General features: G+C 53.4%; 2 protein-coding genes across 2 annotated transcripts; one reads left to right on the top strand and one right to left on the bottom strand.

Annotated features, from left to right (window-relative positions):
- Positions 1 to 6,609: 6,609 nt before the first annotated feature.
- On the top strand, positions 6,610 to 7,974 carry PG997_004868 (uncharacterized protein; the record flags this gene model as incomplete). Its single annotated transcript, XM_066809183.1, has 1 exon — positions 6,610 to 7,974. One exon carries the CDS (start codon positions 6,610 to 6,612, stop codon positions 7,972 to 7,974), a length of 1,365 nt encoding a protein of 454 aa, XP_066672801.1.
- Positions 7,975 to 8,989: 1,015 nt separating this feature from the next.
- PG997_004869 (uncharacterized protein) lies at positions 8,990 to 11,420 on the bottom strand (the record flags this gene model as incomplete). The annotated part of the gene is made up of 5 exons (XM_066809184.1): positions 8,990 to 9,168; positions 9,284 to 9,627; positions 9,797 to 10,192; positions 10,366 to 11,160; positions 11,386 to 11,420. The coding sequence occupies 5 exons, from the start codon at positions 11,418 to 11,420 to the stop codon at positions 8,990 to 8,992; spliced, it is 1,749 nt and encodes a 582-aa protein (XP_066672802.1).
- Positions 11,421 to 12,601: the final 1,181 nt, after the last annotated feature.

Genomic DNA, 12,601 nt, shown 5'->3' on the forward strand with positions numbered 1-12,601 from the left:
TGCGACCGACCGACCGACCGCTAGCTGGCTAGCTAGCCAGCTAGACTCAAGTATGTAGATGGATGTGTAGATAAAGATGATATGGATATACTATTATCGTTGGTATATTCAGGGGGGGTTGGTTCCCCCTCTTCTCTGCCTGTTGTTCTTTTACCCGTTGTCGTTCTTGTGCCTGTTATGGAGAGCTCTGTTCAAGTCCCTCCCCGGGCCCCCCGTGACCCAGTGTTTTTGGGAATGGAATTTGGGCAAGGCGAACAGACCGCCCGATATTTTGTCACATCTGATGGATGGAGATGCCCAGAGCACAGCAAATGCCTCACAACGCACTGTGCCGCATTCACAGTGCAGACAGCAAGCGTAAGCTCCAAGGGAAACAAAAAAGTGGGAGAGGTTGACGACGATGAGCGATGGACGACGATGATGAGCCCTTGTTCTTTACTCGGCGCTGAGTCGCATGACTCTTGAGTCGTCCGTATCCCAAGTCAGACAGAAAGAAAAAAAATTGAATGAGCAAAGTCGGACTTGGGCTGATATTGATACACACCGGCCGAAGTTTAATTAGGTAGGTATCGAATGCATGCGTTCATTGCATTGTCACAGCCAACAAGACGCCGCCGCGGGGGTAGTACTTACACCCATTCGCTAGCATTATGCACACATACATGCATATATGCCAATGCATTAGGCAAGGGAGCCGTCACTCGCGTTCCCCAGCCCCATACCTGCCGCGGACCGACCATACAGTGTCGTAGCCAGAACTGACGATTTACTCGAAGAGTGAGTTGAGCCGAGTTCAATCGTTTGGTTCGGCAGAAACCATCCTAGCCCTACATCGACGTAGATGCATATTCCGGTGGGTGGGTGGAGACGGACCGGCATCTCCGACTCGATCCCGGTCCAATAATCCCCAAGTCGAGTCCCAACCGACTTCTGCCCTTTGGACGTGCCCAAGTGTGTGATCCAAAGTCCGTATATGCCGGGGACCAAAACTAGCGAAGGCGCCAGAGGCTCAACGGCGCCGTTTCCTATTCGACGTCATGTCCTTTCGTTGGTAATAAAAGGCGGCTGGGAGGAGAAACGGGCGCCAAAAAGGAAAGGGGCGTTGTTGCCGCCCAGCCGCCAAGAATGCAGACGGGAGGGGGCGGCGCCTTTCCATCAAGGATCGCATATTGTATCCAGGATATCTCGAATCTTGATCCAAGGACCACCGGCCTGTCTTCGGGGGCTAGGAGTGTGATTCATGTTCAGCCACTGACGGACACGGGAGTCTGGTTTATCGCTCGGCACGACATTCCACATCTGTCTGCTCCCCGTTACGGCCCGATCTTGCAAAGACCGAACGATTCAGCTGTCTTGGCAGTGCGAGCTGAACGGGCATCTGACCGTTCCGAGGAAGAGAATGATCAATTCGCGCTGTAGGGCCGCGGCTGATTCGTGTTGTGGCGGTCATCCGCTCCTACCCAGCTTTCGGCGAGTCAAACGAGGAGTTAGGCCTTGGCTTCGCAGCTCGAATGGAACACGCTGAGTGAGCTACGAATGCCTAAGGTGCTGTTTCGGGAACCGATGACGAGTGATTCGGTGTGTTCTGGTGAGCCACTGCACCAACTGCTGGCATTCGGGACAAAGTCTCCTGGAGCTGATTTCAGGGAGATATATAGAAAGCCAACCCAGCTAGTGAGCCCGGCGCTGTCGATGGCCGTCATCGAGTAATTTCAGACCACCCCCTTTATAGTAAGCGGCCAATCAGGTAATCAATCCATCGATTCACCAATTGAATCGTCCCTGCGGCCCGGGCCGTCAATAGTATCAGACCGGGGCCCCCTCCACCGTCTCTCGCCTTTTTTGTGTCAAGACAAGTACTGTATGTAAGAAACCGGGAATCAGATAGGGTCTGCAAAACATGCTCGTATCATTAGCATGTTCCTCGTTTCTTACTCTTGACGTGCATGAGTCTCCTTTGAGAGACACGGATTACATAACGTGAACTTGCTCACGCGCCATATACTCTTCCGTATTCTGGTTGGGATCGCCCGGCATCTAACGGATCCGAGAATCGCGATAGCCGTGCGAAAACCGGCGATACGTATGAACGAGGCCGCGTCCCGGATCCTAGTCATGCAAGCGGAAAGGGATTGCCGTCTTGCCCAGCAGAAGAAAGACAAAACAAATCGGCGTGTTCCCCCGCTGACCCCCGTGTAAGGGGGGGGCTGGACAAGGAAGCCTTCCATACACCTTCCCCCGCATGCGCATGCGCGCAAAGGGCACGCGGGGGACGGTGTATCCATGAAACACAAGGCCCGGATTGAGAAAGATGTGACGCGGCTTGCGTTCCCCTCTCGCTTGGCTAACAAAATTATTGAGAGACTTCGCCCGGGTTTATTAGAATATATTCTCAGGACGGCTCCTGATGGTCGTGATTCAGGCCTGGTACCAAAAAGCAGGACGGGTGAGAAGCAAACCGTTACGCCAACAGTTTGGTAGACGGCATGCATAAATATGCACCATCATGATTAACTTTGCCGACATCCGATTCCTTGCAGATCATCCGCCGCTCCTGAGTAGTTTCTGGGGGCGGCAACACATTGTCTTGGGGCTTCTCTTGTTGAATAAACTCGAGCCTAACATTGGATCAAATCAGATGCAGCTCGAGGATACGTATAGTCAAGTTCCGATACAATGAACACGACGAATACTTAGTGTGAGGAGTAGGATGGATAGAGAGCGACGTGCCGACGACGTGCAATTTTTCTCGTAGAAGGGCAGTGATCATCCTTGAGTTTGGTAGCCCTATGAGAAATATTACGCCATACGGGATGGACCAGCCATGCATCTGCGCAAAGACTATTCACGGCAATATGTCACGCGAGTCAAGGACACGCAGAGACATGGGACGTCCATGTCACACCCGGACAGCATTAGCTGCGCATGTTTCGCCAGAGATCCGAACAGCGCATGCAGGCAGGCGACAACGCCGAAGAACAAATTTCTTCGCAGCCGACTATCCATAGCACCTACCCCTGTGCCCTCCAGGTCGAACTCGAAGTATGCTGCAGGCAAGATGTAAGAGGCGTTTTCTGTTGCAAGAGCACCATGGTGCAGATATGTGGTACTCTTGTGACCCAGCGCGACCCAGTCGAGCAGGTATTGCGAGGGACAGTGGCCAGTGAGAAGTTCAGTATCTTAAGCTGTTCCACCTACCGGTGTATATGCCGACGATGTTCGGCGGTTTGAAGCGTGCACCAGACCGGAACCTCAAACCAGAGCTCTAGTGATTTCTGTAGTTGGCGGAGTTGAGTCACCATCGTCGATGGGGAACGTCTGTTGAGCAGCCGAAGGGCAGTGAGGTTGCGGGACAACCGACATTGGAGCGAGCGCCTCGGTCCAATTACCATGCCGGCCCCTACGTCTACCTGCAGGCGGACCCCATCACCCACCCCCTCCCACGGTGGCGGCTCTGCGGGATCTGATCTAGTCCCACGATGTAGGAGCCCGGATGGCGTACCTCATACGGTTCTTGGCAGGACAATACCTTCTATGATCCTCTCCGTGTCCATCCAGGGCGTAGGTCTAGGCCGCAGTGGGCAGGTGTATTGACTCTGTGGATCAGCCTTTGTATACTTGACAGGAGCAGAAGCACCCAAGGCTTGGGCAGTATTCAGTATTCCCTGGATCAAATGCCTCCACCGATCTTTGCTGAGATTGAACGGTTTGCTTGTAAATCGACATGGATGGCGGAAGCGTGGGTGCCGTTCCGCTCAAGGCGTGATCACTGCAGCGGCATGGAACGTTGCTGAAGCAGCAACTGTGGGGGCCCAAGTCGAGTCGCACTACTAAGTCTTCCGGGTAGAGACCCGCCATCGAGATAGCATCAGTCGGGGATTTGGCGACGGCGGAATTGCTGGGAGTTGTCCATGTTGCCTAACCCAAAACGAAGCAACATGCATAAGACGAAAACCGCACAATTGGAACAGCAGAGGCTAAATTCGATTGTGGGAACATCTAGACTTGCGCAGGCCCGCCAGCCCTCGGAGGCCCTTACCAAACTGCTCACCGAGGACCAGGACCCATAAGTGCGGCGCAGAGAAATGCATGGGTGTCGCGGTGCTAGAGCCGGTGGCCAACGGGTTTTTTGGCCAAAAGGGAAAGACAGCACGCGAGCGAATCAAGCCCTGTAGCGGTAGCGGACTGCCGAAGCGGGCGTGGTGGGTGGTGGCATATCTCTCGGCTTCCGTCTTCCCCTCGTGTAAGTGCGGTGATTGCGTGCGTGCGTGCGTTCATACATGTATGCAGCCATGAAATGGCATGCACCACCTCCCACCACACCTTATGCCTCACGAGAGCTGTCGTGGCGTGACCTAGATCCCAGGTCAGTCCGAACCAAGTCCGATATAGGACGAGAGGTTTCGTGCTCGAGTGAGCCCATGGACATAGGTTCTCGATGCACAGCTGTAGTCAAAGTTGTACTGGGCGATTCCTCGCCTCCCACGTGCAGTAGGAAAAGGGTCGCGCTCGGTAATATCAAACCCACAACTGACTAAGTGGGTGGGGAGGCCAGCAATATATGCAGTTCTCCCATATCGACTTGAACCCGCTCGCCGTGGAGACTTGTGGGTTTGGCCTGCGCAGACACGGAGCAGAGACGAAGATGCTGTAGCGAACAGCAACGGCAAGGGGCTTGCTGAGTGAGGTCACCCCCGGAGGCTCTGCGCCATGGTGGGGTTGAAGGAGATAGAGAAGCACCAGAAAAAAGACAAAGAAAAAGGACAGTGATGTGTCAAGGTCAGCATGTAAAGCTTCTTTGGTGATGGGATGGAGCAAGCCGGGGTTGGATTATTATTGTGGTCTTTTTGGATGTAGCTAGTCTGTTAGCGCGATGGGGATAGGACGAGAGAGGAGAGGATAGGATGGACTCGAGCAGAGGAACATTGCCTGTCTTGATGGACTTGGACTTGTTGATGCTCCTGCATGCTGAAACCCCCCCCTACGGTCTACCTACCACTGCTTGTACGACGTAGCAGTGCTCTCCATACGGGGATGGTCGAGAGGATTGTCATGCCCGGGGCGTGATTGGCCGGGCTGGAAAGGGTATCCCAAGTCTGGACTGAGCTTCTTGTGCGACGACGCCCAGCCAACCCAGTCAAGATGCGCGGTCCGTCCGTTGAGGGTCATATCTCATATCACGGCCATCCAATGCCAATGCCAATGTTATCGTGCAGTAACCTACACGGCAAACCTTTTCCCACGGTGGAGGTCTAATCAAAGAGACGCAGGAGGGACAGACAGCATTTGGCAGCATTGCTGCTTGGGATACATTAGACAGCCTTCGCCCTCCCCTTCGACGGCATCAGCAGCACATGCCGTCTTCCCTCCTTTTTTTTTCTCTCTTTCCACCCTTGACCGTTTCTCCCGCCTCGCTCCCACTCAGAAGATCCTTGGCAGGGCGCCCCACCTACTGCTGCAAATAAACAATTGATTGAGCCGGAACAGAACAGCACAAACGCAGACCCAGACACTGCGACACCGACTCAGCACGTGTGGCCAAGGCCTTCCTTCCTTCCTTCCTTACTTCCTTTCTTCCGTTCTTCCGTTCTTCTGCTGTGCCGTACAGACCTAGAAGTACAACGCACCCAAGTAGGAAGGGACCCTTGGAACTGCTACTTTTGAGTTTCTGGAAGTGGGGGGCGATTCTTGGCAGTCACGCCCGAGTGTCCGGTGAAAAACATCTCGAGACTTCCAAGCAGGATTCTCGAGACTTCGCAGGTCGGAGTATCAATCCGCCATCGCCTTGTCGTCGGGCGTCGGTTCAAGTGGTGTCTGGCGTGTTCCGTCGTCCTGCACGTGCGGCGGGCTGTTTGGGTTTGGATTCGGCGATGCAGCTATTTTAGCTGCCTTGGCTGTCTTTCCAAATCCCACCCCCAGACGCCAGGAGCCAGACCAGACCCCCGACTGGAGACGGTGTGGATGTCCTGGGCTTGATCTGAGATCGCGCTGTGTTGGCATCCAGGTTCCTTTTACTGGCCACTCGCACCCGACAGGTACACTTGCCCGAGGTTCATTGGCCGCGACCTACATAAGGTACTTGCCTACCTTGGGTATCTGGAAGTGGAAAGAAGTCTAGCTGAAAACATTAGCCATTCCCTCAGGGCCCCCTCCCAGTGGACCCAGGCCCAAGCCAGCCTTCTGGCCAGCCCTTACAGCCCTTACAGCTGGACGTCATCGCCCCAATTGGCCCGACATACCAGGCCCCATCCCCCCATTGGCGAATTGTCGCATCCTTATCTCTACCAATACCGACGGCACCTACAGACCTACGTGCCTACACCATAATACATTTACCTGCCGACTGTGTCACCTGCCGGCTGTAATACCTTCCGAGCATTCATCCCTACCGACAACATCTCATTTCACTGCACAGAGCCTTAGGTATCCCACCTACTATACGCTGCAGATCTTTCACTACCCCAACCCGGAGTTCTCTAATCGCTTTGCTTTGTTTGGCTTCTGCATCGGATCGAATCGGCATTGTCGACATCCCAAGGTCCTCCAACAGGTACCCGCCGACAGCTCTTTTGCTTGCCAAGGCTATGCTCGTTTGATTAATTGGTTACCATGAAGTACGGAGACTATTTCGAGAGGGAATCCGTCGCCAGATGGAGTCTTCACAACATTGACTACAACACCCTCAAGCAGCTGATCAAGGTCAACACAACAAAGAACCAAGCCGCCTCGGCCATTGCTGTCCCTGGTCAGCCTGACCTCTCGCTCAAGAGATTCGAAGATACACTCTATCACGAGTTGCTCCTGCAACACTCCCGTGTCGACCTATTTGTGTCTGGCAAGGCCGATGAGATAACAAGAAGGTTACGGCACTTGCATGGTCTCGTTCACATCCTTATCCTCAAGTGCACCGACTCCAACGGCGTCAACAGCAGGCGCCAAAAGAGGTTCGTCAAATACAGGCGGCAGATAGATGAATGCGGCAACGACATCGACGACTTGAAGCGCTTCGTCTGGGCTCAGAAGGAGGCCCTGCGTAAAATCCTTAAGAAGTACAAAAAATGGACGGGCTCGACCTCCCTCGGTGTCAGGTTTCGTGACACTGTGCTGTCCAACCTGAAGAGCTTTACAAAGCGCGACTTCCACCCCCTCGAGCAACAGCACCAGGAGCTACTTACAACCTTGAGGGCCGCCTCGCCCCCAATGCAATCCCCACACCAACGAGAAGACACTTCCAATACCAGGCGGACAAGCCGCTTACCATCTCCGGCAACACAACCATCTGCACCCTCCAAGCCGCCAGCCGAACCCGAGACGAGGTACTGGAACGAATACGACAATGGGAGCGAGGTGGGTGACGGGGAATACACTCTCTACATAAACCCAGATGAGTCTGGCAGCTTTCCTGGGCTTGGAAGCATGAAGGGTATGTTCAATGGTTCTGCCCGGAAAATTCGCGGCTGGCTCGGGCATCCCGATAAGGATGCTGAGCACCAATCGCTGCTGCATGCGCAGAATTCGCCTACCGACTACTTCAGCATACGAAACTCGGCCCACAATACCGACAACGAAGCTACGGAGGACGAGGATTCTTCTTCTGTCGAGTATCCCATCAGGGGGTATGCGGCGCATTACGCTGCGCTTCCTAGTATAGAGGACCAGCGCGTGACTCGCTTCAGGGAAAAGGTGATGCACCGTTGCGCCGTGGTCAGCTTCTTAATCTCCATTGTACTGCTCGTTGTTGCCGGTGTGCTAGTTGCTACTGGCCGCCATAAGCTGCAAGTGGAGGTTGACGTGGGCGTCACGCTCGCTGTCGTTGTGAGCCTGTTCGCCAGCTGCACGGGTCTCGGCGCCATGCTCTATCGGCAGGACCCATTGAGTATCATTTACCAATCGGTTATCTGGATTACGTTTATTGGTATCTGTGTGCTCAACGGCATGCTACTCGTCCTCGTGGCAGGGGTCAGCGGCTTATGATAATCAGATAGGTTATGGAATTCGAGCCGGGAGGAAGAGAATATTGTGCCCTTCTCTCCCCTATGATTATCAGACCAAAGGTGACTCTCAAGAGCAGATTGCGCCTTCGATCAAAGTTTGAGAACAACGTTAGGACATCGAACCGTCGGGCAACCCGTCTGCTCTATCCGCTTTGACGCTGCTGTAATGGTGTTTACCAAGAGCAGCCTGTCAGCTTGTGGCTCTCCAGCCCAATTCCATGAGCGGCAATAATTGCCTGCTCATGAGGTTTTTCTTACATCTTGTTTACTCTCCAGCATAATATATCAGCGTGTGTTGGGACGGCACTGGGTTTGGTGAAGAAATTGGCCAGTTTTGGTTTTTTGTATGAATAGTCTGATATGTACAGCAAGATTGGTAGATATCGTGTGCGGTTGAAGCCAGGCCTCGTGTGAGAGGGATATAGGTATCCAGGGCAGCGGATAGGGACTCTGACAGAGTCAATTATGTTAGGTAGTTAGTCTAGCAATGATACCTAATTCCTACATGCAAAGTTTGATAACCAACCATGCATGCTTCCAGTCTGGTCTCGAGTGCTAAATATCGTCGTTGGCGCACAGGTGTGAGACTGAAACTGCATTTTTCGTCATTGCAAGTTGAAAAGTATAAAGTCAGGGTCTTGTGATATATACATATTCATCTGTCAACATATTCCACATCATGTTTATGGCTCAAGTAAGTCAAGATTGCCTCACGAATAAACCAGTGCCCTCCATATAATTCCCAAAACAAACCCCCCATTTTGGGCCTTAAGGTCCGTGGAAGGAAAGCGAAATATAGCATGTGCCACTGCCAGGAGATATGCGAAGCAATGGGGTATCAATCCGATAAAATGAACACAAATAGCCCATGTATCCCTGGACTTTGCAACCCGGAGAAAAGTCGACAAGGAAAGTAACCCCTAAATCGTAGAGAAAGTTTCAGACGAAATAACGTCCCAAAGATACGGTATGAGTCTCACCCATCCCATTCTTTATCAGCTCAGATCCATAGCATTTCCTTCTGAGCTCATGGTGATTCCGTTCGTGTGTGGAGGTGGCGGCGGTAGTAGGTTATAATCTTTCATGTTTTGGTTCTGGTAGGCAACGGGTTTGACTTCAGGGCACCGATACCAATCGATACCATACGCGTCATTGAGTTGGCTCATCAATTTGTCTAGAAAGCCAAGACGGACAAAGCCATGTGTCAGCCAGTTCGTACAATTGTATATACCCCTCCGGAGAGAAGAAGGGTTGGTCGACGACGACAAGGACGATGACGGCGAACGTACCAGCAATGCCCCACCGGCATCTGAAGAACTTGAGACTCTTGTACTTGTCCAAGATCGCATCCTGGCACTTTTGGTACTCTTCGGGACAGATGATGCGCAAGCCCGTGTAGACCTTGACGACTAGGAAGCAAGTCGGTGCCGCCAAGACCGCCAGCTCGCGACATGACAGCTCCTGCTCTGGATCGGTAATCTCACTGTTCATCTTGCACGTAATGTCTGATGACAGTTGGGCCGCAAACCGCAGCGCGGCAAGGGCTGTCCGCAGCTCATTATTATTGCTGATCTGCGCGGCCGTCTGAGCCTCGAGGATAGGGAGGAAGGGCAGATAGAGCGTAAAGAGTGCCCTGCAGTCATCACGTCAGCTCAGTGTTCATATCGCACATGGGCCGAGAAGACAGGGGGAAAAAGCCACCAGAGCCATAGATAGCAAATGATATCCGACAGGCTGGAGATGGGAGTTCCTTGTCTGATCCGCACATTCAATCCAGTTAGGGGTGACGATGGTAAACTTACGAGCAACACATGGCGAAGCAGTCCAGCGCATAGCGCCAGTCAGTGGCATCTTTGAGGAGTGTCGCGGTCATGTTGCGAATCTCTTGATCCAGGGGCGCGAATGTCTCGACAGGGGGCAGCGTCCCGGGTACCCTCATCCTCGTCTCATAGTTGTGTCGTAGAGCACGATGCAGCAGGCTGGCCACTTTCGCAGAAATTTGAAAGGACTCCATCAGGTTCACGTTCACGCCCGTGCTAACGGGCAATCTTCGGTTGGAAGGCCCGCGTGAGTGGTACCGGGGCCTCGATTGGAGTCTTCCGGTCGAGTTCTGGCCGGGTTCCGGCAGGAGTGTAATAGGTTCGGGCGATTCAAGGATGAAAGGCAGATGTGTTGATGCTTCGTCGCGGTGTATGAGCCTGTCATCAAGAGTCAATCATTCGCAATTTGATGTTATCTTGTTCATCCATGCCGCGGATGGCAATTGTGGCGGCCTCGATGGGAGGCGACGACCGAGGTCCGACGCCGGCCAAAGACAGTCCATGCCCACTATCATAATATTTTCAGGGTACGGCAGGTTCATGGGACTTACTGATCAAGAATAAACGATGACCACCAAATAGCGCTGTTCTGTTCCTGCTCCATGTCACTTATGCCGTTTGCGTTCACAAGGTCTCTATCACTGGTACAACCGGGCCGGATCCCCAAGACCCTTGCGGCCGCTACCGTCTCGCTCAACGTTCTATAGGCCAAAGCAGAATTGCTGTGACCGTATTCATAGAGGGCGAGTAGAGCCCCGATCTGGACGAACTCAATCCTCGGCGTCGTCGTCTCGCTGATACCGAGCGCAAATGAACGCCGGACGATCCTGTACAAACTGTCGAACATCGCCCTATTACGACCGGCTCGTGTCGAGCAGGTCCGGGCGGAAAGATACATGGCCAAGATGAGCAGAGCCAGCTCGCGGCTCATCTTTGTCGACACGAAACTCCAGTCTGCAGAACCTTTCTGTAGGGTGAAGCTGCAGCCCCCGGAAAAGCCGGATGGAGAACATGACGGAGGCACAGGCGGAGAGTCGGCAGAAGTACACAGGCTGTCTATGCGGCAGTAAAATAAGCCGCGATGCACCACCGAGTACCATTTGTGGACACAGTTGTAGTAGGCGCGTACGCCATCCGTCCAGTCCAGCTGCTGCTCTCCAGGTGCAGCGTCCGCGGAGACTAACGACAGGATCAAAGGTGCTGTGAGCTCCGCCAATGGGTCTGGGGCACATAGAAACTCCGACTTGGCGAGCGCCTGGGATTGTAGAGCAGTTAGGGGCGCCTGGTTGGTCGTTGTGCTGGGCCCCGTGATGGCGTCGGCCAAGTAGACGCATGATGCACCCAGTCTGCACGGTATTTAGTTATCACAGCAAAGCAGTAGACGGGAGGCAGTAGTTTATATACCTGGTACATCTTGTGCAGTATGGCAAGGCCTATCCTTGTTGGTCAGGAAGTGTACTAAACGATCAAGTCGGGATTTACGCAAGGGAGAACGAAGTAACGAAGGCAGGGGATGGTCTGGACCAAAAATGGGATGGGGGTAAAGACTCGTTCTTTTTTTTTTCTCTCACTCACCTTGTCGCAGCGTCTTTTGGAAGCCCTGCATTTTTGACAGGCGCGCTCTGAGACGCCAGTGGCCAAGGAGTGCGGTGCGCCGTTCCGGCCATCAGTGTCAGGGGACCGGAGCACTGAAGAGGAGGACTCGGTGGTTGCCGTGGCCGTATCGGACGCGGGCGACAGGCCTGGGAGCGAAAAGGCGCGACTGATGGACTGCATACCGACGCCCGGCCCAGCGGAGATGGGGCTAGCAAAAGATGCCGTATCAACGGAGATGTTGCCCTGTGTCGTGCTTGTGCCGGGTTAAGGTGTGTTGACGTCCAGTTTAAGGTTGTGACAAGGGCAGAAGATGTTGGGGCGGCTTTTCGGGCCTGAGCATCTGAGCATCTGAACATTTACCAGTCCTGGAGTACCGGGGCTGCTGGGCTGGGGACGGCAGGCATCATAATGGGTGGGGGAATCTTAACAAAGTTCGGGGCTGCATGCAAGCAATTGGACGTGCCGTGGCCTGGGCTGCCTGCGCATAATCATGCACTTACTGTTCTGTATGTTCTGCACCTAATCTAGGATTGCCAACTGTCAGATCAATGGATGGACGGCTGTCGTAATAAATGTGAAAAGCCTAAAAGAAGAAGGCGGGAAAAAGAAGGAAAAAAGAAGAAGAGGGTCGTCGGTCTAGGCCTGGAGCGGCTGCCGAGGAGAGACTGAGCAGACCTTGTGAAAGCTTACTTGCTTCAGGCAGGCAGAACATTAGGTACTTACTTACTTACCTACAGCGCAGTGTGCAGTGGGGGGGGAATGCAAGCGCAGGCTGGCAGCGGGGCCTAGATCCCATCAAACGTAGGGAATCGAATCGGTTTCTGGACAAACGCCATACCTACATAACCTACATGTATGTATTGATTGATGTACATATCGATCAAAAAGCTACACGCTGGCGTGTCTCACTGCCGATTGGGCACCCTAAAATAGAAGGAGGCCGCCAGCCGAGCACTAGTCTCAGGCGTGTATAGTACTTAATGTATTGTGTACATACGTGACATACGTGACATAGAACTTAATATATCGACATGCATGCACGCCTGTACTCAGTCAGGTCCTGCTATCAGGTGCCAAGTCCCCTCTCCTATCGCCTCTCAGGTCTGTCCCAGGTCCCCAGCAGAGAATGCGACAAACCCAGACCAACTCGCTTCAGGGGCGAGTGAGGGGACGAGCGAGAGTGTTTTATGC

Source organism: Apiospora hydei, assembly GCF_038363865.1.
Source record: "Apiospora hydei strain CBS 114990 chromosome Unknown utg000004l_segment0_segment0, whole genome shotgun sequence".
In the NCBI taxonomy this organism is placed as follows: Eukaryota; Fungi; Ascomycota; class Sordariomycetes; order Amphisphaeriales; family Apiosporaceae; genus Apiospora; species Apiospora hydei.